This window comes from Pristiophorus japonicus, chromosome 11 (genome assembly GCF_044704955.1).
Source record: "Pristiophorus japonicus isolate sPriJap1 chromosome 11, sPriJap1.hap1, whole genome shotgun sequence".
NCBI lineage: Eukaryota > Metazoa > Chordata > Chondrichthyes > Pristiophoridae > Pristiophorus > Pristiophorus japonicus.
The window spans coordinates 209264390-209291108 of NC_091987.1; the positions used below are offsets into that span (position 1 = coordinate 209264390).

At 48.1% G+C, this 26719-nt stretch overlaps 1 protein-coding gene across 1 annotated transcript in view; it reads right to left on the minus strand.

Annotated features, from left to right (window-relative positions):
- Positions 1 to 13367: 13367 nt before the first annotated feature.
- Positions 13368 to 26719, minus strand: part of dscaml1 (Down syndrome cell adhesion molecule like 1) — a 618289-nt gene continuing 604937 nt past the window's right edge. The window contains exons 29-33 of the mRNA XM_070893140.1: positions 25481 to 25633; positions 23282 to 23476; positions 18341 to 18650; positions 18176 to 18177; positions 13368 to 13813 (exon numbers count right to left, since the gene is read on the minus strand). Of these exons, the coding sequence (XP_070749241.1) occupies positions 13368 to 13813; positions 18176 to 18177; positions 18341 to 18650; positions 23282 to 23476; positions 25481 to 25633 (1106 nt within the window). The remainder of the gene's footprint in view (positions 13814 to 18175; positions 18178 to 18340; positions 18651 to 23281; positions 23477 to 25480; positions 25634 to 26719) is intronic.

The following is a 26719-nucleotide window of genomic DNA, read 5'->3' on the forward strand; positions in this document are numbered from 1 at the left end:
GGGGTGGGTGGGACTGGTTTGCCGCACGCTCTTTCCGCTGCCTGCGCTTGATTCCTGCACGCTCTCGGCGACGAGACTCCCTCAGTGGCCAGACATGGCCCCAGAATATATTTCGCAGGATGCCCCCATTGTAAATGTTGAAGATCTTTCACACGTTCAGGAAAAACACTCACAACAACACGTTACATTTACAAACCACCTTTAAGATAGCACAACATCCCAAGGCACCTCACACATAGCGCGCGAGAGAGAAATAAAGCAATTTGTGAAGAATTGATGCAGATATTTTTTTTCTCCCCCCCCCCCCCACTTCCCCCCTCCCCTCTCTCCAGATGTTGATTGATCTCTGCCAAGAGGCTGAGGGCTAATAACTGATTTAACCTGAAATATCGGACAGTCTTCAAATGAGCAGATGGTCCGCCCAGTCACGTGGGGTCGCCGAGGTGATAATAAAATAGAAAGGGAAGTCTGAAGCAGCAGGGGCCCGGGTGCAGATGGCTCGAAAACCAATTACAAAGTAGCTGTCAAGGCAGCACAACCAATTCGAGGCTGAAAAAGGCCACACACATTATAAAAGCCACACCGCTCTGCTCAGGGCTTGTGATCATTAGCAGGTAGATGCTCTCATTACTCTCCGACTTTGCACGGGGTAGAGATAACAATGGCAGAGCTGGTAATGACCACAAGTCTCTCCAGAACAATGTTAGCTGACATGTTCCTGTGCCCTGCCACTGACCTCCTCGCTTGATTAACTGCCAAGTCCCCGGCTTCACAGGCCCGAGACACACTTGAGACTTAATTTCAATAACTTAAAGCATCACCATTGCCGATTAACCCTTCAACTGCTGCATCTTAAAGGGAGCAACCCTGTGAAGAGCAGTAGTCCCGCGTATCGGCATAGCATTTTGGGATATTTCAATGCAATACGGCGCTCCTACAAATGCAGGTACTTACATTTTCATTTTACACTGGAAGAGGAATAAGAGACAAGCATTTTGAATAAAGTTCAATGCAGTGCTGAGGGAGTGCTGCACTGTCGGAGGTGCCGTGTTTTGGATGAGGCGTTAAACCGAGGCCCCGTCTGCTCTCTCAGGTGTATGTAAAAGATCCCAAGGCACTATTTCGAAGAAGACCAGGCGAGTTATCCCCGGTGTCCTGGCCAATATTTATCCCTCAACCAACAAGACATAACACAAAACAGATTATCTGGTCATTATCACATTGCTGTTTGTGGGAGCTTGCTGTGCGCAAATTGGCGTTTCCTACATTACAACAGTGACTGCACTCCAAAATTACTTAATTGGCTGTAAAGCCCTTTGAGACGTCCAGTGCTATATCAATCCAAGTCTTTCTTTTTTTATATATTTCTCAATAAAGTAATTTCAACTCATATTTAGAATAGAGCAAATGTCCTCAGAGTTATGACGCTGCAGCATTTAATAACTGAGGATAATGGCGTACTTCAAGAAGGTAAAGCACAGCATTAAACACACCCTTTTGGCCCGTCAGGTTAGGCCTTCCACGCATCACGTATAATTTTCCCAATCATCTACTTGATCCAATTTATTTAATCTCCTGAGGGAGATGGTTGCGATTATGTTATAATACAATATAGGCAGTTATGTTCCAAAGATGCCCCATTAATGGGCCTCTCTGCACAGGAACAATCACAATATGGAGTATTTGATTAGCTCGGTCCAGACTTCTGCTTATTGCTTTCGATCCTATCCCTGAACCTGGTGTTTGATAGGACAGTAGATATAGAACATCGTAGGCCGCCCCGACCTGTGTGAGACCACCACCGCAGGTCGGGGCTATAAATAGAGCTGGAGCGCCGGGCCCTGGAACATCATGGGCGGAGGTGCGCCGAATGAGGGTACGGTAAGCCCAAAAGAGAGGCCCAGGGGCAGCACGGGCCTGCCCACACTACGATACGTGTGCGCACTAGGTCTCGTGTGCGCACTAGGTCCGTGCAGTAGAGCAGGTCTCCAGTCGTCCTGGTTCAACCCTTGCCACTGGATCAAGGCCGAGCTCTGTCAAGCCCATGTGGTGGCTGATGTGCAACGGTCACCACACGTTAAAAAAATCCACGCACAGGCATCTTCCACCCCCTCAACTGGAGTTCAGGACTGGAACATCGGGTCCTTCATTGAAACGTCTGTGAGCTCTTGTGGAAGCAAGTCATTCTCGTTTGAGGGACCACCTATGACTGACTATGACATATGGTAAGAAAGCAGTGGTCACATTTACAGTGGTATCATGGAACCGTGCATCATTACTTTTGGCTCAATGGTTAGCACCCTTGCCTAGGAGTCCTGAAGGTTGTGGGTTCAAGCTCCCACTCTCGGACTTGAGCACACAATCTAGGTTGTCACTTCAGTGTGAGAACCTATACCCGCCATTGCAAATGAACTGCATGTTTAGAAAGAAAGAAAGACTTACATTTATATATACAGATTGAGAGTGAGGAAGTAGTGTCTCAAACGAGCGTACTATGCTTAAACAAAGGGGACTACAGTGGGATGAGGGCAGAGTTGGCTAAAGTAGACTGGAAACACAGACTAAACGGTGGCACAATTGAGGAACAGTGGAGGACTTTTAAGGAGCTCTTTCATAGTGCTCAACAAAAATATATTCCAGTGAAAAAGAAGGGCGGTAAGAGAAGGGATAACCAGCCGTGGATAACAAAGGAAATAAAGAAGAGTATCAAATTAAAAACCAATGCGTATAAGGTGGCCAAGGTTAGTGGGAAAATAGAAAATTGGGAACATTTTCAACGACAGCAAAGAATAACTAAGAAAGCAATAAAGAAAGGAAAGATAGATTACGAAGGTAAACTTGCGCAAAACATAAAAACGGCTAGTAAAAACTTTTACAGATATATAAAACAGAAAAGAGTGACTAAAATAAATGTTGGTCCCTTAGAAGATGAGAAGGGGGATTTAATAATGGGAAATGTGGAAATGGCTGAGACCTTAAACAATTATTTTGCTTCGGTCTTCACAGTGGAAGACACAGAAACCATGCCAGAAATTGCTGGTCACGGGAATGTGGGAAGGGAGGACCTTGAGATAATCACTATCACTAGGGGGGTACTGCTGGACAGGCTAATGGGACTCAAGGTGGACAGGTCCCCTGGTCCTGATGAAATGCATCCCAGGGTATTAAAAGAGATGGCGGAAGTTAGAGCAGATGTATTCGTTATAATCTACCAAATTTCTCTGGACTCTGGGGAGGTACCAGCAGATTGGAAAGCAGCTAATGTAACACCTCTGTTTAAAAAAGAGGGCAGACAAAAGGCAGGTAACTATAGGCCGGTTAGTTTAACATCTGTAGTGGGGAAAATGCTTGAAACTATCATTAAGGAAGAAATAGCGGGACATCTAGATAGGAATAGTGCAATCAAGCAGATGCAGCATGGATTCATGAAGGGGAAATCATGTTGAACTAATTTACTGGAATTCTTTGAGGATATAACGAGCATGGTGGATAGAGGTGTACCGATGGATGTGGTGTATTTAGATTTTCAAAAGGCATTCGATAAAGTGCCACACAAAAGGTTACTGCAGAAGATAAAGGTACGCGGAGTCAGTGGAAATGTATTAGCATGGATAGAGAATTGGCTGGCTAACAGAAAGCAGAGAGTCGGGATAAATGGGTCCTTTTTGGGTTGGAAATCGGTGGTTAGTGGTGTGCCACAGGGATCGGTGCTGGGACCACAACTGTTTACAATATACATAGATGACCTGGAAGAGGGGACAGAGTGTAGTGTAACAAAATTTGCAGATGACACAAAGATTAGTGGGAAAGCAGGTTGTGTAGAGGACACAGAGAGGCTGCAAAGAGATTTAGATAGGTTAAGCAAATGGGCTAAGGTTTGGCAGATGGAATACAGTGTCGGAAAGTGTGAGGTCATCCACCTTGGGAAAAAAAACAGTAAAAGGGAATATTATTTGAATGGGGAGAAATTACAACATGCTGCGGTACAGCAGGTAATCAGGAAGGCGAATGGAATGTTGGCCTTCATTGCGAGAGGGATGGAGTACAAAAGCAGGGAGGTCCTTCTGCAACTGCATAGGGTACTGGTGAGGCCGCACCTGGAGTACTGCATGCAGTTTTGGTCACCTTACTTAAGGAAGGATATACTAGCTTTGGAGGGGGTACAGAGACGATTCACGAGGCTGATTCCGGAGATGAGGGGGTTACCTTATGATGATTGAGTAGACTGGGTCTTTACTCGGAGTTCAGAAGGATGAGGGGTGATCTTATAGAAACATTTAAAATAATGAAAGGGATAGACAAGATAGAGGCAGAGAGGTTGTTTCCACTGGTTGGGGAGACTAGAACTAGGGGGCACAGCCTCAAAATACGGGGGAGCCAATTTAAAACCGAGTTGAGAAGGAATTTCTTCTCCCAGAGGGTTGTGAATCTGTGGAATTCTCTGCCCAAGGAAGCAGTTGAGGCTAGCTCATTGAATGTATTCAAGTCACAGATAGATAGATTTTTAACCAAGAAGGGAATTAAGGGTTATGGGGAGCGGGTGGGTAAGTGGAGCTGAGTCCACGGCCAGATCAGCCATGATCTTGTTGAATGGCGGAGCAGGCTCGAGGGGCTAGATGGCCTACTCCTGTTCCTAATCCTTATGTTCTTATGTATAGCGCCTTTCACAATTACCGGATGTCTCAAAGCCAATGAAGTACTTTTGGAGTGTAGTCACTGTTGTAATGTAGGAAATGCAGCAGCCAATTTGCGCACAGCAAGCTCCCACAAACAGCAATGTGATAATGACCAGATAATCTGTTTTTTGTTATGTTGATTGAGGGATAAATATTGGCCAGGACACCGGGGATAACTCCCCTGCTCTTCTTCAAAACAGAGCCGTGGGATTCCTTACGTCCACCTGTGAGAGCAGACGGGGCCTCGGTTTAACGTCTCATCTGAAAGACGGTACTTCTAACAGTGCAGCACTCCCTCAGCACTGCCCTGGAGTGTCAGCCTAGATTTATGTGTTCATAATCCACAACCATCTGACTCAGAGGCGACTGTGCAACCCACTGAGCAGCAGCTGACATTAGGGATTGGAAGGCTGCATTATGACAGTGACTGCACTTCAGAAGTACTTAATTGGCTGCAAAGTACTTTGGGAAGGTCCTGAGTTCATGAAAGGCGCTATCTAAATGCAATCATTCTTTCTTTGCTGTTTTTGTTAGATCAGTGCAGATAAAGGGTGATTTGATAGAGTTGTATAGTATTATGAAGGAATGGGAAATATGGTACATAGAAACTGACTATTTCAAGTGATTGAGGGGTCTCACATGAGGAGACATGGATACAAGATTAAATATAACAGATTCATGATAGAGAGTGGGAGAAATCTTTTTACAAAGAGAATTGTGAAGATGTGAAGGGCATTACTGGAGTTAGTGACTGAAGGAGAAAGCCTGCCAACGCTTAAGAATAGGTTGCCTGGATGACACTCAAGAAGCTCGACACCATCCAGGACAAAGCAGTCCACTTGATCAGCACCCCATCCACCACCTTCAACATTCACTCCCTCCACCACCAGTGCACCGTGGCTGTAGTGTGTACCATCTACAAGATGCACTGCAGCAACTCGCCAAGGCTTCTTTGGCAGCACCTCCCAAACCCACGACCTCCACCACCTAGAAGGACAAGGGCAGCAGGCGCATGGGGACACCATCAGCTGCAAGTTCCCCTCCGGGTTATACACCATCCAGACTTGGAAATATATTGCCGTTCCTTCATCATCACTGGGTCAAGTACCTGGGACTACCTCCCTAACAGCACTGTCATCATCATCATCATAGGCGGTCCCTCGAACGAGGATGACTTGCTTCCACATGAGTACACAGATGTTTCAATGAAGGACCCGACTGTGGGAGCACCTTCACCACACGGACTGCAGCGGTTCAAGAGGGCGGCCCACCAGCACCTTCTCAATGGCACTTAGGGACGGGCAATAAATGCTGGCCATGTCAGCGACACCCACATCCCAGGAATGAATAAAAAAATGATAGATGGTTAAAGGAGAGGGGGGAATAAAGGAATATGGAAACAGGAAGGCACATTGGATTAGAACTTCTGCTAGTGTGGGAGATAATCACCAACACGGACTGGTTGGGCCAAACAGCCCGTTTCCAAGTTGTCAGTTTTCTGCAATTCTATGCAATACCAAGGGAGTGCTGCACTGTCGGAGGTGCCACCTTTTGGACGATACTTTAAACCAAGATTCAGGTGGATGTAAAAGGTCCCATAGCACTAATTATCCCTCAAGCAACATAACAAACAAACAGATTATCTGGTCATTATCACATTGCTGTTTGTGGGAGCTTGCTGTGCTTGGCTGGCTGCTGCGTTTCCCACATTACAACAGTGACTACACTTCAAAAAGTGCTTCATTGGCTGAAAAGTGCTTTGAGACAATCGGAAATCATGAAAGGTGCTTTATGTCCAACTTCTTTCTTTACCACATCATTGCTACTAAACAACAAGTAAAATGTCCCAAGGTGCTTCACAAGAGCGATTATCAAACACATGTTGACACCAAGCCACAAAAGGAGATATTAGTATTGGTGACCAAACAGGTAGGTTTTAAAGAGTGACTTAAAGGAGGAGAGAGAGGTATAGAGGCGGAGAGATTTAGGGAGGGAATTCCAGAACTTAGGGCTTCGGCAGTTCACAGGAGCGATTAAAATGAGATGCTCAGGAGGCCAGAATTAGAGGAGTGCAAACATCTCGGGGGGTTGAGGGGATGGAGGAGATTACACAGATAGGGAGGGGCGAGGCCATGGAGGGATTTGAAAACCATGATGAGAATTTTTAAACCGAGGCGTTGCCGGACTGGGAGCCAATGTACGTCAGTGAGCAAAGGGGTGATGGGCGAACGGGACTTGATGCAAGTTAGGACACAGACAGCAGAGTTTTGGATGAACTCAAGTTTATGTAGGATGGAAAATGGGAGGCCGGCCAGGAGTGCGTGGGAATAGCCAAGTCTAGAAGATATGGGTGAGGGTTTTAGCAGCAGATGAGCTGAGGGCTGATCCTTCTTCAACAATATATCTTGCTGGTTCCATTTCTATTATGGACCTACAACCCTGGTTATATTGACCAGATACATACTCAAGTCACTCGCTATACCAGATGGGAGTTCAAAAGTTAACTTTCACCCAAGTAACAAAGCTGCCTGGAATTCGCTGCCTCAGAGAGCTGTGGAAACTGGATCGTTGAATAAATTTAAGACAGAGATAGACAGTTTCTTAACCGATAAGGGAATAAGGGGTCATGGGGAGTGGGCAGGGAAGTGGAGCTGAGTCCATGATTGGATCAGCCATGATCGTATTGAATGGCAGTGCAGGCTCGAGGGGCTGTATGGCCTACTCCTGCTCCTATTTCTTATGTTCAATGAAGTTTAAGGAGAAAGCTCCACAGGTCATCATCATCATAGGCAGCCCCTCGGATCGAGGATGACTTGCTTCCATGCCAAAAAGGAATGAGTTCACAGGTGTTTCAATGAAGGACCTAATATTCCAGGTCCCGAATTACATCTTGAAGGGTGGAAGATGTCTGTGTGTGGATTTTTTTAACGTGTAGTGACCGTTACACACCAGCCACCACACAGGCTTAACAGGTAGGACTTAGCTGAAAGCTCTGCCAAAGAGTGAGGACCGCTTCGAGGCTGGAGTTGGACGACCCGAGGGAATTAGGACTTGAGAAAGTTGCAAATGCCCCAGTGCACTGAATTCAAAATCTTTGTCCTTCTTTAAAAGCGTTTTTTTTTTGAAGTATTACTTTTGTTAATAAGTGAGTCAAATGTTTTAGCATCTGCCAAATAGTGACCACGATCACAGAATTCCCTAATGAGTGATCACTTTCTCCCTCTTCCCGCTCTGTGAGGGAATGCCTGGTTTCGATGTGTCCTAAAACATTGGGCAAGGAAGCCTAATCAAATTGTGCTGACATTTGACCTCACCAAGGTGTCACTTACCCGTGCCACCATTGACCAAAGCACACCGTGACCCTGCTCCCAGCCCGTTACAAAGACAAGTTTGCAATTTCTACAGCATTGGTAGTGGGATGGTGAAAGGGTTTCATTATATACATCAATGGCAGCAAACCGATTCAAAGCTTCCTGAATGCCGACTGCTTTTCGCTACTAACAACCTTAATTGTTAACTTTCTGAATTGGCTACTGAGGAGTTGGCTCAAACCTGGGACAAGGGGGAAGAGCCCGGAATTCAGCCAGAGGTAATCATGCCGACGGCTTGCAACCCCAATCCGCAGCCTAGCAACAAAATGGCCGCCTCTGTCACTGTGCCTCCCCCAAACGCCACATGACTTATCCCCTTCCAGCTTCTGTTCTGGTGTGAAATTTAACATAAAAACAAAACAGATAATATAAGTATTTAAGAAAACAAACAGAAATGTATATATTAAAAAAAATCTGTCTTGCTGACCACTGTTGGGACATGCTGCAGGGAATGCAAGTCGGCCATTTTGATGCAGTTGCCATCAGCCCATAGGTTGAGATTGACCCTTGACCCTCCGCAGAAAAATATGGATGGGGGGCACCTTTATGCTTCAGTAAATTATTCATTTCTTGATGGTTTAGATTACAACACATACAAGGAATTAGTGATCGGCTGCAAAGGGGAAGAGGCCCTGTATATCACATTTGACCGATCACCCACAATAATACTTACATTTTTGAACTGCTATATAACTTTAAACTCTATCTAAAAGGGCACAGTTGCCCACTCACTGGTATCTTCCCCCCCCCCCTGTCACTGTGCTTTAAAACTCCTGGACTCAGGCAGCACAGGTTGGAGAGATGTTGGAATCATCTATTAAAGGAATGGGCGCAACCGAGCAGAACGCAACCCTGTTATTTGCTGAGGTGTTGTTTGTTGCTACAGATCCTGTAATACATCATGTATATAGGGTTCAAAATGTTCCCAACAACCAACGCATTTCCATTCATTATAGGGGGATTTTTGGCCCAACTCTCAAAGTTCAAGTCCACCTGAAAATGCCTCACTGGGGCGACAATGACTCTTTGAAATTCAAGGCACACCAACCAGATCTCAAATATTCAAGACAAATTATTTGTCCAAATGGTATTAGTTGACAATATGTTTCTATAACATTCCACAGTGATTAGGATAGGGTACTTCAACAATCCTGAGATTGCAAATCATTTTTTGGGGGGTGAACTTTGGTGAAGGGTCTGTAGGGGAGTGGAACACTTCTTATGTGTCAGCCGGGTAGCACACTCGCCTCTGAGTCAGAAGGTTGTGAGTTCAAGTCCCACTCCAGGGACTCCAGCTAGGCTGACACTCCCAGTGCAGTGCTGAGGGAGCGCTGCACGGTCGGAGGTGCCGTTTTTCGGATGAGACGTTAAACCGAGGCCCCATCTGCTCTCTCAGGTGGATGTAAAAAAATCCCATGCCACTATTTCGAAGACGAGCAGGGGAGTTATCCCCGGAGTCCTGGCCAATACCTATCCCTCAATCAACATAACAAAAAAAAAAACAGATTACCCGGTCATTATCACATTGCTGTTTGTGGGAGCTTGCAGTTGCTCAAATTGGCTGCTGCGTTTTCCACATTACAGTCGTGACTGCACTCCAAAAGTACTTCATTGGCTGTAAAGCGCTTTGAGACATCCGGTGGTCATGAAAGGCGCTATATAAATGCAAGTCTTTCTTGCTTTCACACCCAGTGCCAACATGAAAGACCATTGGGTCTGATATCAAACAGACCAGTTCCCTCTACGCTCCTCCAGCAACATGCCTTAACCCCCACAGCAGAAGATCACTCCCTTACCACATAAGTGACACTTCCCTGTCATTCTTACTGAGACGCTCAATTTAGTGTCAATGGTGGGAAGTTGTACGTTGTGCTGTGGACTCTCACTATCACTACGAGCCTCAATGGGACTGTGCAGCTATTTTTCATACAGAATTCTTATGGTCAAAAAAGGGACATTCATCCCACTTCTCTATGCTGGAAACAAATCTAGGTTTTGAAAGGGACAAAAAAAAGGGAAAAAGATTGCATTTATAGATTACTTTTCATGACCTCAGGATATCCCAAAGTGCTTTCCAGCCAATGAAGTGCTTTATTTGAAGTCTAGTCACTGTTGTAATCTAGGAAACGTGGCAGACAATATTGATACAGCAAGATCCCACAAACAGCAATGGTACGGTAGCATAGCGGTTATGTTACTGGACCAGTAATCCAGAGGCCAGCACTAATAATCTGGAGACAAGCATTCAAATCCCACCACGGCAGCTGGGGGAATTTAAATTCAATTAATTAAAATAAATCTGGAATAAAAAGCTAGTATCAGTAATGGTGACCATGAAACTAGCAGATTGCCATAAAAACCCAACTGGTTCACTAATGGCCTTCAGGGAAAGAAATTTGCCGTCCTTACTCGCCCCGGTGTACTCTGCAGCGGAGTACTGCTCTCCGGCATGGCTATCAAGTCCACATGTCAAATCCGTTGATGTCCAGCTGAATTCTACTATGAGAATTATCAATGGTACACCTTTATCAACACCAACACCTTGGCTACCTCGTGCTTGCAAACATCGGCCCACAACCCTATGCCGCGAATATGCAGTCTCCAGAGAATACAACCACGATATGCAGTCTCCAAAGAATACAACCGCGACGTGCCTATCCAGGCCGAGCTGAACTTCCTACCACCTGCCCGTCTCAAACCTAGAAGGCCATTCTGGGCCGTCGCCGAAGCCCTTCAGCGATCTCCCCTCAGCCTTGATGGCCGACGGCGAAATGCTTGGAAGAACTGCGACGCACGGAATGGATTCCTTACAGAGGAGCCCGCAGTACAACCTGAAGGATCAAACCTTCCTCGCAAACAGTGGACAACCATCGACCGCCTCAGAGCCGGTCACGGTCGATGCTGCCACCTTCTCCAGAGGTGGAAGGTTAAAGCGTCCCCATCATGCGACTGTGGAGCTCCTAATCAGACCCTGGAGCACACCATCGAGGGTCTGCCCTCAGAGGGAATTCACAGGCAGCCTGCAAGATATCCACGTTGTTACACCGGAAGCTTCGGCCTGGATATCTGACTTGGATATTGGTGTTTGATTCGCTTTGCGTAAGAAGCAGCGCAGTGAAACATATTCCGCTCCTCAGCACCAAGATCCATTGAAGAGCACAAAGACAAAAGACTTTAGTACATTGATGTTCGAGATACAAGGCGGGTAGATGGAGTTAAAACAGTCAACTATGTGGATATACTAAAGATGTAAGTTGCACTTTGTTTGCATCAAATGATTTTAGTCCTGGTCATAGACATGACAGCATAGAACTGATGGCTTCGAAAATAATGATCAGCAATGATTGTACTTCAATGGCAGAACAGGTTCGAAGGGCTGAATGGGCCTCCTCCTGTTCCTATGGTAACAGGCTCGAGGAGCTGAATGGCCTCCTCCTGTTCCTGTGGTAACAGGCTCGAGGGACTGAAAGGCCTCCTCCTGTTCCTGTGGTAACAGGCTCAAGGGGCTGAATGGCCTCCTCCTGTTCCTATGGTAACAGGCTCGAGTGGCTGAATTGCCTCCTCCTGTTCCTGTGTAACAGGCTCGAGGGACTGAAAGGCCTCCTCCTGTTCCTATGGTAACAGGCTCGAGGAGCTGAATGGCCTCCTCCTGTTCCTGTGGTAACAGGCTCAAGGGGCTGAATGGCCTCCTCCTGTTCCTATGGTAACAGGCTCGAGGAGCTGAATGGCCTCCTCCTGTTCCTGTGGTAACAGGCTCGAGGGGCTGAATGGCCTCCTCCTGTTCCTGTGGTAACAGGCTCGAGGGACTGAAAGGCCTCCTCCTGTTCCTGTGGTAACAGGCTCAAGGGGCTGAAAGGCCTCCTCCTGTTCCTGTGGTAACAGGCTCAAGGGGCTGAATGGCCTCCTCCTGTTCCTATGGTAACAGGCTCGAGGGACTGAAAGGCCTCCTCCTGTTCCTGTGGTAACAGGCTCAAGGGACTGAAAGGCCTCCTCCTGTTCCTGTGGTAACAGGCTCGAGGGGCTGAATGGCCTCCTCCTGTTCCTGTGGTAACAGGCTCGAGGGACTGAAAGGCCTCCTCCTGTTCCTGTGGTAACAGGCTCGAGGGACTGAAAGGCCTCCTCCTGTTCCTATGGTAACAGGCTCAAGGGGCTGAATGGCCTCCTCCTGTTCCTATGGTAACAGGCTCGAGGGGCTGAATGGCCTCCTCCTGTTCCTGTGGTAACAGGCTCGAGGGACTGAAAGGCCTCCTCCTGTTCCTATGGTAACAGGCTCAAGGGGCTGAATGGCCTCCTCCTGTTCCTGTGGTAACAGGCTCGAGGGACTGAAAGGCCTCCTCCTGTTCCTATGGTAACAGGCTCAAGGGGCTGAATTGCCTCCTCCTGTTCCTGTGTAACAGGCTCGAGGGGCTGAATGGGCCTCCTCCTGTTCCTATGGTAACCGGCTCGAGGAGCTGAATGGCCTCCTCCTGTTCCTGTGTAACAGGCTCGAGGGGCTGAATGGCCTCCTCCTGTTCCTATGGTAACAGGCTCGAGTGGCTGAATTGCCTCCTCCTGTTCCTGTGTAACAGGCTCGAGGGACTGAATGGCCTCCTCCTGTTCCTATGGTAACAGGCTCGAGTGGCTGAATTGCCTCCTCCTGTTCCTGTGGTAACAGGCTCGAGGGACTGAATGGCCTCCTCCTGTTCCTGTGGTAACAGGCTCGAGGGGCTGAAAGGCCTCCTCCTGTTCCTGTGGTAACAGGCTCAAGGGGCTGAATGGCCTCCTCCTGTTCCTATAATCTGGTTCCCCCCCCCCCCACCCCTCCATTGACTGAGCAGAGAAGGAGGCTAAGCTAATCAGAAAACAACGGTGTAGAAACAGATGTTTTATTGCACACGGCGTCTTGATTTTTTTTCATAGAAAAAAGGTATTAACACAAGCATTTGCAAATAGAAGCAGATTCTTTATGAGTAATCGTTTTTGTTAAACAGTAAAATAGTCGGCATGCAATGGCCTCAAGGAATTTGCTTCGAAACAATCCACAACATCAGGGAAAAAAAAAACCTCATTTGTGTTCCTCATTCAAACAATGTGAACCTTTTTTTTTGGGTTTTTCTTTTTTAAATAACATCACATTTTAATTATTTTTTTTTGTTTGTTGTGCCCCCGTCGGTTTGCAGGAGAAGAAAATAGTATCATTTATACAAAAAGAGTTCCTTATGTACAAGAAATATTTTTTTTATTACAAATTAACAAGAGCAAAAAGGGTGAAAAGGAGGTGGTGGGGAGGGAGGGGGGGGGGGGAGGGGGGAGGGGGGAGCAGGGGGGGCCTCTCGGGCGCCTACACCAGGGTGTAGGACTTTGAATAGGCGCCCGCCCCTTGTTTCTGTGACCTGCCCAGTCCGGCCGCGCTCATCTCGAGTAACGAGTCTCTGGAGCCGCTGATTTTGGTGTGCGCGGGCAGCCGCGGTTCGTCCGGGGCGCTTGCAGCGGAGGCAGCAGGGGTGACGGCGGTCGCGTTGGCGGAAGCGGTGGCGGGGGCGGAGGAGGAGGAGGCGGGACCCGACACGGCGAGTGTCCGCTGAGGTAATGTGGCCGTGGCGTGCGGGTGGATGGGCGGCTTGCTGTTGGGGTCGAGGGTCATGTGCCGGCCTTGCGACTGATACGCCCTGGCCATGTTGCGGATGGAGGCCTCTCTCGGCGGCACCACGGGGCAAGGGTCGCGGATGTCTGATTTGCGGAAGAACGCATCCGATTTGACGTACAGGGGAAGGTTGCAATAGTCACCTGCAAAAATATTAAGGAAGAGATTACAGCAGGGGCATAAGGCCACGATGAATTTACTCAAGAAAAAAAAAAGGATAGTTCTGTTTTATTTCTTTCCCGCATTTCCCTGGGTACGGTAGCATAGTGGTTATATAACTGCACTGGTAATTCAGAAGCTGTATGATCCAGAAATGTGAGTTCAAATCTCACCATGGTAGCTGGGGAATTTAAGTTCAGTTAATTAAATCAATCTGGAATAAAAAACTTGTGTCAGGTGAAAATGAAACTACCCAATTATCATAAAAACCCATCTGGTTTACTGATGTCCTTTAGGGAAGGAAATCTGCTGCCCTTACCCGGTCTGGCCGCTGTGTGACTCCAGACCCACAGCGATGTGGTTGGCTTTTTGCTGCCTTCTGAACTGACCCTCTCACCACCACCTTCTCGAGGGCCAATGAACAGGCATGGGCAATAAATGTTCATCTACAGTGACTTACACATCCCAGGAACAAACCTTTAAAAAAATTATTTGAAACATAGAAGATTCTGAGGGGATTGACAAGGTAGATGCTGAGAGGTTGTTTCCCCTGGCTGGAGAGTCTAGAACTCGGGGGGGCATAGTCTCAGGATAAGGGGCTCAACCATTTAAGACTGAGCTGATGAGGAATTTCTTCACTCAGAGGGTGGTGCATCTTTGGAATTCTCTACCCCCAGAGGGCTGTGGATGCTGAGTCGTTGAGATTAAGATAGAATTTTTGGACTCCTGGGTAATCAAGGGATACGAGGATTGGGCGGGAAAGTGGAGTTGAGGTTGAAGATCAGCCTGATCTTACTGAATGGTGGAGCAGGCTCGAGGGGCCATATGGCCTACTCCTGCTGCTAATTCTTATGTTCTGATTCCTGGCTGATAATATGGGCTACAACAGGCCCAGGGCCTTGTTCAATGGCATTTTGCAACCAGCTGGCAGGACATGCATGTGCCTGGCTCGAAGGAGGGGCCATTCCACACTGGATTCCTCTCCCTCAGCCTACTGAAGGCCACCTTCCATTTTGCATCAGGTTTCAGCACCAAAGACTCATCATCTTAGGTAGTCCCTCGAAATCAAGGAAGAGTACCAAAGACTACCAGAGTGGGCATCATATATTTAGTAGAAAGAATGAGGAGAGGACATATAAACTAAATGGTACAATCCTGAAGGGGATGCACGAACTGAGAGACCTGGGGGTATGTGTTGAAGGTGGCAGGCCAGGTTGAGAAAGCAGTTAAAAAAGCTTATGGAATCCTGGGCTTCATAAATAGAGGTACAGAGTACAGAAGTGTGGAAATTATGATGAACCTGTATAAAACACTGGTTCGGCCCCAACTGGAGTATTGTGTCCAATTCTGGGCACTGCACTGAAGGATGTGAAGGTCTGAGAGAGGGTGCAGAAAAGATTTACAAGAATGGTTCCAGGGATGAGGGACTTCAGTGACGTGGATAGACTGGAGAAGCTGGGGTTGTTCTCCTTGGAGCAGAGAAGAGTGAGAGGGGATTTGATCGAGGTGTTCAAAATTATGCGGGGTCTGGACAGAGTAGAGAGAGAGAAACTGTTCCCATTGGCAGAAGGGTTGACAACCAGAGGACACAGGTTTAAGGTGATTGGCAAAAGAACCAATGGCCATGTAAGAAAATACTTTTTTACGCAGCGAGTGGTTAGGATCTGGAATGCACTGCCTGAGAGGGTGGAGGCAGATTCAACCACGGCTTTCAAAAGGGAATTGGATAAGTAGCTGAAGTAAAAAAAATTGCAGGGCTACGGGGAAGGGGAGTGGGACTAGCTGCGAGTCGGCATGGGCTGGACGGGCCGAATGGCCTCCTTCTGTGCTGTAACCGTTCTACGATTCTATGACCAGCTCCTGTTGAATCAATGTGGCATCTCCCCATTCCCACAGCAGCCCTCCTTATAGCTTCATGCAGCAAGCCAGTTAACAACTGAGAATACCGATAGTGAGGAACTCGCTGTGTCAAGGGCACAGACCAAGGTCTCAGCACTCTGTGGCACAGTGTGTCAACGCGACTGTAGACTATGCCACCAAGTAGCCCTGCCAAGGTATCTCGAGTAAATGGGCAAAAATATTCGGTCTGGCAAGTGGGTCAATGACCAGAGGTCATAGATTCTAAATCATTGGAAAAAGATTGAATTGGGAGGTGAGGGGAAATATTTTTCACTCAGAGAGTTGTCGGGATCTGGAAGACCCTGCCTGAAAAGGTGGTGGAAGCTGATGCTATCAATTATTTTAAAGGGGAGTTGGACAGGTGTGTGAGGAACTTACAGGGTTATGGACAAAGAGCGGGGGTGTGGAACAGAGCACGACTGCACTTTCAAAGAGCCAGCACTGGCACGACGGGCCAAATGGCCTCCTTCTGTGCTGGAAGTTGCTTCGACTCTAGATGGCATCTACATTGTGGGAAGTTAAAATGTTGGCTTCTATTGAAGGACTCAATGGGTTAAAAACAGCGCTAGCAAGAACACACAAAGCAGCTACATCATTGCACGACAAGTGGAGATAGTTTGCCTCCAAAGGGGGCATTATAAGTGATGTATTGCAGGTATTTTAGATTAGGTGATCAAATGTTGTTTTGGGAGCTTTCGCTCGTAACTGTAACCATGGTGACACAAATTAATTATACTTAGTAGACAGCATTGTCTCAAAGGAATCTTTTATAGGAACTGTTTTTGTCAATTTTTGTGATCATCAAAGTGAGGGATGTTGGTGCTGGGGAACGAAACACTTCCTATTATATGCACCAATGTCAAATACTCCCAGGGCAGGTACAGCACGGGGTTAGACACAGAGTAAAGCTCCCTCTACACTGTCCAACCATCACGGTCAGGGCAGGTACAGCACGGGGTTAGATACAGAGTAAAGCTCCCTCTACACTGTCCCATCAAACACTCCCAGGGCAGGTACAGCATGGGGTTAGATACAGAGTAAAGCTCCCTCTACACTGTCCCACCATCACGGTCAGGGCAGGTACAGCACGGGGTTAGATACAGAGTAAAGCTCCCTCTACACTGTCCCACCATCACGGTCAGGGCAGGTACAGCACGGGGTTAGATACAGAGTAAAGCTCCCTCTACACTGTCCCACCATCACGGTCAGGGCAGGTACAGCACAGGGTTAGATACAGAGTAAAGCTCCCTCTACACTGTCCCACCATCACGGTCAGGGCAGGTACCGCACAGGGTTAGATACAGAGTAAAGCCTCCTCTACAGTGTCCCATCAAACACTCCCAGGGCATTTACAGCATGGGGTTAGATACAGAGTAAAGCTCCCTCTACACTGTCCCACCATCACGGTCAGGGCAGGTACAGCACGGGGTTAGATACAGAGTAAAGCTCCCTCTACACTGTCCCACCATCACGGTCAGGGCAGGTACAGCACGGGGTTAGATACAGAGTAAAGCTCCCTCTACACTGTCCCACCATCACGGTCAGGGCAGGTACAGCACGGGGTTAGATACAGAGTAAAGCTCCCTCTACACTGTCCCACCATCACGGTCAGGGCAGGTACCGCACAGGGTTAGATACAGAGTAAAGCTCCCTCTACACTGTCCCACCATCACGGTCAGGGCAGGTACCGCACAGGGTTAGATACAGAGTAAAGCCTCCTCTACAGTGTCCCATCAAACACTCCCAGGGCATTTACAGCATGAGGTTAGATACAGAGTAAAGCTCCCTCTACACTGTCCAACCATCACGGTCAGGGCAGGTACTGCACAGGGTTAGATACAGAGTAAAGCTCCCTCTACACTGTCCCACCATCACGGTCAGGGCAGGTACCGCACAGGGTTAGATACAGAGTAAAGCCTCCTCTACAGTGTCCCATCAAACACTCCCAGGGCATTTACAGCATGGGGTTAGATACAGAGTAAAGCTCCCTCTACACTGTCCCCATCAAACACTCCCAGGGCAGGTACAGCACGGGGTTAGATACAGAGTAAAGCTCCCTCTACACTGTCCCCATCAAACACTCCCAGGGCAGGTACAGCATGGGGTTAGATACAGAGTAAAGCTCCCTCTACACTGTCCCACCATCACGGTCAGGGCAGATACAGCACAGAGTTAGATACAGAGTAAAGCTCTCTCTACACTGTCCCATCAAACACTCCCAGGGCAGGTACCGCACAGGGTTAGATACAGAGTAAAGCCTCCTCTACAGTGTCCCATCAAACACTCCCAGGGCATTTACAGCATGGGGTTAGATACAGAGTAAAGCTCCCTCTACACTGTCCTACCAAACACGATCAGGGAGTGCAGAATTCTCTCTATGTTGCCTCAGTCTCAGAAAAGCCTCCCGTACTGCAGCAGGACAACACCTTTAGGTATCTAAGTGCGACTTCTGATTTAGTACTCAATTATATAACCATGCTTTTACCTGTAATTCAACACTGCTTAGCAGAAACCTGAAGCAAAAAGGGCCCCATTGCCAGTCGAGAGTGACTCTGCGTACTATTCCAGCATTGTACCTGGGGTGGAATGTATGTCACGGATCGGGAAAATGCTTACCAGCTCTGTGAGCGATGGGCACAGCGACGTTCTTCCCTCGGTCGACGTCCTGTGTCTGTGGGGGTGATGCCGTAAATCTGCAGATGCCGGCCTCCGAGGGGGTGCTCATGGAAGTCATGCTGTCAGCGTTCTCGTTGGTGCCGGTGGTCATCTGGTCGGAGGAGCTGTCGGAGATGAAGCACTCGGTGATCTCGAACTTGGCGTGTTGGAGCTGCTCCTCCAGCTTGGCATGTTCGTACGCTCGCGCCAGCTCCTCATAGGTGGAGGAAGCGCTCTCCGTGGAAACCATGCTGTTCCGGCCTTTGTCTGTTAAAGAAAAAGCACAAGAGGGACGAAGGTCATAAGGAAAAGACGCGTAATGCTGCTGAGGAGGGTCTGTGACCAGAGGCCACAGATAAAGGCAATTGGCAAAAGAGGCTGAGATGAGATGAAGAGTGGAGATAGACAGATTTTTGAACGATAAGGAAGTCGAGGGTTATGGGGAGCGGGCAGGGAAGTGGAGTTGAAGCCAAGATCAGATCAGACATGATCTTCTTGAATGCCGGAGTAGGCTCGAGGGGCAAGATAGAAACATAGAAACATAGAAAATAGGTGCAGGAGTAGGCCATTCGGCCCTTTGAGCCTGCACCACCATTCAATATGATCATGGCTGATCATGCAACTTCAGTACTCCATTCCTGCTTTCTCTCCATACCCTCGATCCCTTTAGCCGTAACTCCCTTTTGAATATAACTAACGAACTGGCCTCAACAACTTTCTGTGGTAGAGAATTCCACAGGTTCACAATTCTCTGAGTGAAGAAGTGTCTCCTCATCTCGGTCCTAAATGGCCTACCCCTTATCCTTAGACTGTGACCCCTGGTTCTGGACTTCCCCAACAGTGGGAATATTCTTCCTGCATCTAACCTGTCCAGTCCTGTCAGAATTTAATATGTTTCTATGAGATCCCCTCTCATTCTTCTAAATTCCAGTGAATATAAGCCTAGTCGATCCAGTCTTTCTTCATATGTCAGTCCTGCCATCCCGGGAATCAGTCTGGTGAACCTTCGCTGCACTCCCTCAATAGCAAGAATGTCCTTCCTCAGATTAGGAGACCAAAACTGTACACAATATTCAAAGTGTGGCCTCACCAAGGCCCTGTACAATTGCAGTAAGACCTCCCTGCTCCTATACTCAAATCCTCTCGCTATGAAGGCCAACATGCCATTTGCCTTCTTCACCACCTGCTGTACCTGCATGCCAACTTTCAATGACTGATGTACCATGACACCCAGGTCTCGTTGCACCTCCCCTTTTCCTAATCTGTCACCATTCAGATAATATTCTGCCTTCCTGTTTTTGCCACCAAAGTGGATAACCTCACAATTATCTACATTATACTGCTTTTGCCATACATTTGCCCACTCAGCTAACCTGTCCAAGTCACCCTGCAGCCTCTTAGCATCCACTCACATTCACACCGCCACCCAGTTTAGTGTCATCCGCAAACTTGGAGATATTACACTCAATTCCTTTGTCCAAATCATTGATGTATATGGCCTACTCCTGCTCCTATTTCTTATGTTCTTATGAGGAGGTCTTTTATACACAGCAAATTGTTACGATTTGGAATGCATTGCATGAAAGGGCAGATTCAATAGTTAACTTTCGAAAGGGAATTGGATAGATACTTGAAGGGGAGACAATTTGCCGGGTTATGGAAAATGAGCAGAGGAGTGGGACTAATTGCAAATCTTTTTCAAAAAGCCGGCACAGATTCAGTGGGCTGAATGGCCTCCTCCTGTGCTGTCAGATTCTATCAGGGAAACATTTTGTTGCGCCCTATTTGGGGCAGTAGCACTTGCCAGGCGTGAAACTTGGCCCCAGGCGCAGAAGTCCCGCCTCTCGCGAGAAATTGCTGTGACCACCCCCCAACGCAAAATGACACGCTCCACTTCCTTTCCGTGGTGGGTAGTGGGGCGGACGCGTCGGGAGCGGGAGGGGGGGGCGTGGTGGGTGGTGGGGGGGGGCAGCGCCTTGCAATGGGCCCCATCACACTTCCGCGCGGGAAGGAAAGGGGCCTTCCTGGACCACCGGGGAGCGGGGGTTGCCGTGCCAACAGCCCGGCACTGAAGTCGCGGCCGGTGAGCCTGCTCCCGCGGGCGGTCACTGACCAGGCCTGGGAACCCGGGGGCAAACACCGGGCCTGTGGGCTCTGGTCAGGGGCCGCAGGCCTACACCAGTTACGAGCGCCATCGGTGCAGGCCGGGGTAATAAGGAGCAGCGTAGCGGCGTATCGCTGCGAGGAGCAGCACGTGCTGGAGCAGGAGAGCGATGGCTGTGAAGAGGGCGAGTGGATTTGACGTCACCAAGAGCCAGATCGATGATTGTAAAGCAGGAGCTGTGAGGTCGGGGTGAAGGAGCGGTGAGAGATTGCAGAGCGACGTGGGAGGGGCCCAGGGGCAGCACGGGCCAGCCCCACACTGCGATATGTGTGCGCACGAGGTCCGTGCAGCAGAGCTGGTCTCCAGTCGTCCTGGTTAATCCTTGCCACTGGACCAAGACCTAGCTCTGTCAAGCCCGTGTGGCGGCTGGTGTGCAACGTTACAAAAACCCCACGCATAGGCATCTTCCACCCTGCAATATGTAGTTCGGGACCTGGAATATTAGGTCCTTCATTGAAACACCGGTGAACTTTTTGGCGTGGAATCTGGTCATCCTCGATTCGAGGGACTGCCTACAAAGAAGATGAAGATGAAGATGAACTCAAGTAGAGCGCCGGGTTGACCGATCGTGGCATGAACCCTGTGTCCAAAGCGCCAATGGGGTGCTCGGCAAACTTGTAATGGCCCACACCTCCCCTTTAACTCGCACTCCGGAGCGGGGCGCTGTGGGGTTCCGCCTCTAAACTCCCACCGAATTTAATGGGAGTGGCCAGCAGCGCTGGGCCCGTCAAAAGGCCGTTTGCGCCCCATTAGCGCCCCCTGGGGGCCCCAATAGCAGCCGCAAATAACCCAATTTCCAGGCCTATGTTTCTGACCACTTGCCGAAGCTCGCGTCAATCACAACATTCCAGAGGAAACTAGATAAACACTTGAAACATAAATATACTAGCAGGCGTGAGAAAAGAGCTGGGGAAATAGGATTAAAGTAGAAATGCCCAATCTGGCGCCCTGCTGTGCTGGTAGCTCGTGGATTCTCGACAATAAATTATTCATATTTTCAGTAAAAAAATCGTGGTAATGAAATCTTTCCCTTCAACCACAACATTTTTTTTTTTCTGGCTGGATTTAATTTAGGAATTCCGAGTAATTCCTCAATACTTCACTGGCTACCTGTAATGGCACAGTAGCTGTGTCTCTGCACAGAGTGAGTGTTTGTCTGTTGGGCACTTGCGCAGCGCAGGGCTTGATTGGGTGAAAGAGATCTTGCATCTAACTGTATTTAACCGGGTTGCTTTCCCAACCTCAAAAGTGCTCTCCCTTCATTGCTGAAGGATTTGATTAAGCCTGGGGTACAATCCCACCTGCACTAGCAGCCCTTGTGCAAGAGGTCTAGAACTAGGGGGCACAGTCTCAGGACAAGGGGTCGGCCATTTAAGACCGAGATGAGGAGAAATTTCTTCACTCAGGGGGTTGTAAATCTTTGGAATTCTCTACCCCAAAGGGCTGAATCATTGAAGATATTCAAGGCTGAGATAGATAGATTTTTGGACTTCAAGTTCCTCTTCAAGTCACACACCATCCTGACTTGGAAGTATATCGGCCGTTCCTTCATCGTCGCTGGGTCACAATCCTGGAACTCCCTCCCTAACAGCACTGTGGGAGCACCTTCACCACACGGACTGCAGCGGTTCAAGGCGGTGGCTCACCACCACCTTCTCAAGGGGCAATTAGGGATGGGCAATAAATGCCGGCCTTGTCAGCGATGCCCACATCTCATGAACGAATAATTTAAAAGAATATCAGGGGCTATGGGGATTGGGCGGGAAAGTGGAGTTGAGGTCAAAGATCAGCCTTCATCTTTGAAGTGGGGCTTCCGAGCTGTGTTATAATGAAAGGGTTAAAGATGGATCTTGGAACTAAAATGAGATGACATCGGCCTTTGTAGTGGTCAACTTTCTAAAGGTGTTTACAGGGATATAACATGTCGGAATGATTAATTGTTACAAACTGTGTAACCTGAGGACATTTATAAATAGCCAAATTGTTGAACCACAGGAGGGGCACTTACACAGGGCAAGGGGTCAGAAGTGACATGTCGGAAAAACTGCATTTGGTATGAGACACAGGCCAATGATTGTGTGACGCAAAAGGGAATTCGTGAAGCAGCAATTGTGCATTCGGGCTTTGGACCAATTAAATGGCATGGGGGGGTGGGTGGTGTGCATGAGGCTGATATGCATCGTTAAGTGTATAAAAGGTTGCTTGGAACTTTGTATCATTGGAGAGGCCTGGCTACAGACAACCAACAGGCAAGCTCCCCACCGGTGCAAAGTAAAGACTACTTGAATCTTCGAACCCAGGCCTGGTGTTGAGTGTTTATGTAAAATACTCCACTACAATTTTCTTGGCTCGAGGGGCCGTATGGCCTACTGCTGCTCCTATTTCTTATGTTCTTGTGTAAGCCAGTCCTCATGCATGGGCCTAACAGTGAGTGGGCAGCCGACCATTCAGCCAAGCCAAGCCCCACCCTTGTCCTCACTAAATGCCTGTACACGTGCTATTAGTAGGACAGCAGTGGACAGCGATCGGGATCAGGCTGACATTCTCTTCCCTAGCCCAGGAATACTCAGGCTAACTAGAGCACCAAAGGCCGAGAACATCTAGCCCAGTACAGACTGGGCTCAACTGTGTATTGAGTTATCAGGGGAGTTACATCTGGTCACAATGCTTTTTAGAATAAATACGCCAACACTCGCGGCACAAAGAATGAGATGGCCTGGCGGTTCGGCCTTACCCGTGTCCTGTGAGAGACTGGCGCTGTAGCTGTCACTTTCTGTCACTGTTATTCCGTGCTGTGACCCCACAGTTCTCCAGTCAGAGGTCAAAGTTCGGGCTGGGGTGGAGGCTTGACACTTGGTGAGAGTCCATTGGCTGGAGTACCTGTTCCTTGTGCTGTGCGCTGATTTGATACTCTTCCTAGCGACAGGATCTGATGGAAAGAGATCAAAGAGACTTCTACATTCAGATCGAACTAACGACTTACTCCCATCGCTCATTGTTCTCCACAAGAAATGCTGGGGCTCACTTTTACCGTGACAGGGCATTCAATTATTTAACATGAAAGTGCAAAAATAAGAGGGTGCACCAATAAGAAGGTCCATCTCAACAGCGTACAAACGATTCACCTGCGGACACATTATAACACTCATTGAGTAAGTACTAAACTCACTAAGAACATAAGAAATAGGAGCAGGAGTAGGCCATTCGGCCCCTCAAGCCTGCTCTGCCATTCAATAAGATCATGGCTGATCTTCTACCTCAATTCCAACTCCCCGCATTATACCCATATCCCTTAATTCTCGTAGTATCCACTAATCTATTGATCTCTGTCTTGAATATAATCAACGACTGAGCCTTCACAGCCCTCTGGGGTAGAGAATTCCAAAGATTTTCAAACGCCTGAACAAAGAAATTTCTCCTCATCTCAGTCCTAAATGGCCGAGCCCTTATTCTGAGACTGTGACCCCTGGTTCTAGACTCCCCAGCCCGGGGAAACATTCTCCTGGCATCTACCCTGTCTAGCCCTGTAAGAATTTTATCTGTTTCAATGTGATCACCTCTCATTCTTCTAAACTCTAGAGAATGTAGGCCTAGTCTACTCAATCTCTCCTCACAGGACAATCCCCCCAATCCCAGGAATCAGTCTAGCAAAGTCCCCATTATGTTTCTGAGGTGGGGTGGGGCTTTTGTCCATAAGTCACTGGCTGATGCTGGACTTTGGTTTCTGTGGCACCAGCATCTCGGGCCTTCTTTACGTGTGACAGTAGTGGCGACTGGCTATTTGATTGTGGGGGGCCATCACAGCTGAGCCTGATCCTGTCCTCCACACGACGTCTGCACACACACACACACACACACACACACATTGTCCAGGAGCCGCCAGTGACCAGGAGCAGGAACTCATCTTGAGCTTCCTCTCCCAGCCCGGTGACGCTGAGGACAGTGCCTCTCTCACCGCTTGGTGCCGGCCGAGGCCTTCCCGTCTCCGTGGGTGAGTTGCCGCGCTGCCCTTTATTAAACAGCCCATCAGGAGCCGTGCTTGCAGTTCACACCACGGGTTTTATAAACCGAACGCACAAATAGATTGGGTTGTTTCTCCACCTTATACTGACGGGATCTGACAGGCAGGCTTCCTCCCCCATGCAGTGAGGTGCGTAACCTCTTCCAACGGCACACCTTGACGTGCCCAACGTAAATCCGCTTTCCAAAAATGTACACTTCGGATTTGAACATTTACGTCGAATTTACTGCATAAAAAGCAGGCCATTCGGCCCAGCTGGTTTATGCTCCACACCAGCCTCCTCCCACCCCTCTTCATCTCACCCTATCACCTTAACCTTCTATACCTTTGTTCGTCATGTACATATCTAGCTCCCCCTTCACCTGTCAACTGTGGCTCAGTGGGTAGCACTCTCGCCTCGGAGTCAGAAGGTTGTGGGTTCAAGTCCCACTCCAGGGACTTGAGCACATAAATCTAAACTAATACACCCAGTGCAGTGCCGCGGGAGTGCCGCACTGCCGGAGGTGCCGTCATCTTGGATGAGACGACTGCCCCCTCAGGTGGACGTAAAAGATCCCACGGCACTATTTCAAAGACTCACAGGGGAGTTTATCCCCGGTGTCCTGGCCAATATTTATCCCTCAATCAACATAACAAAAACAGATTATCGGGTCTATATCACATTGCTGTTTATGGGAGCTTGCTGTGCGCAAATTGGCTGCTGGGTTTCCCACATTACAACAGTGACTACAGTCTAAAAAGTACTTTATTGGCTGTAAAGCGCTTTGAGATGTCCAGTGGTCGTGAAAGGTGGTTTCTAAATGCAAGTCTTTCTTTCTTTAAATGCATTCTCGCCAGAGTTCTCTTAGATTCCACTGATCTGAACTCGCTTTACCTGTCCTGTGCAAACTCTGTGAAGATTGCAATACTCACTGGTGCCGGGCCGGATGTCGGACATGTCAATCAGCGGCCCTGTGTTCTGGATCAAGGCTGGGTGATGGAGAGACACGCCAGTGCAGAAGCTCTGGGGGTTGACAGACTGACTAAACTCGGAGTCCGTCACAGGGATCGTGGCCTTGTCATCTCCTGTAGCGAAAAGGCACAAAGCGAGAGCATGAGGAAAAGCCTGAGATACTGCCACAGATTACAGGGTAATTGGCAAAAGAGCCAGAGGCGACACGAAGGAAGAAAAATTTACGCGGCGAGTTGTTATGGTGTGAACACGCTGCCTGAAAGTGTGGTGGAAGCAGATTCAATAATAACCTTCAAAAGGAAATCGGGTAAATATTTGCAGGGAAATAATCAACAGGGCTTTGCGGAAAGAACAGGGAAGTTGGACTAATGGGCAGCACAGGCATGATGGGCCAAATGGCCTCCTACTGCTGTGGTTCTATGATGGTATGAGAGGGAAGGAGAAAGGTGGTCCTCCTCGGTAAGAGAAAAGTTAAACAAAACATACAGTACACGTGCTGGCGATAGTCGAACCGAGACGAACATCAAAGTGAGTCAGAATGGGGCAAAATCTGAGAAATATATGCAATATCCTACCAATAGGGATCTAGAATTAGCTTTAACCCGTAGCACTGTCCCACTCAAACCAGTTCCCACTTGTAATAGCGCTCCACCTAGTGGACTACTGTGGTATTAGAGCCATCTTGTTCGTGATGTCGTAAGAATATATCACACCACTAACTAGTGATACCGCTGTAAAATAATAGGCGTTGCTCTATAGATTAAAAAAATCGAATGCAAAATTATATTCTGCCTTTTGACTGTAATTAGGATAACCTTGTAATAAGTGTTTAGTATTCTGGACTGTACTCCTAACCCAACTAAATCTACCACCTCTGAACAGGCAGAATCCAGCTCCTTCCATGTTCCCAGTTTATGCAGTCTGATTACATAGGAACAGGAGGAGGCCATTCAGCCCCTTGAGGTTGTACCACCATTCAATCAGATCATGGCTGAACTGTACCTCAACTCTTGTTTACCCGTCACTGATCCGTATCCCTCGAGAGCCTTACCGAACATAAATCTGTAAATCTCAGTCTGGAACATTTCAATTGATTAGATTCACTTGAGCAAAAATATTACTCTTCCGAGCCTTAGAAAGTACAAACATAATCCAAATAGAGTTATATATCACTCCCATTTGTACAGCAGATCAGATTC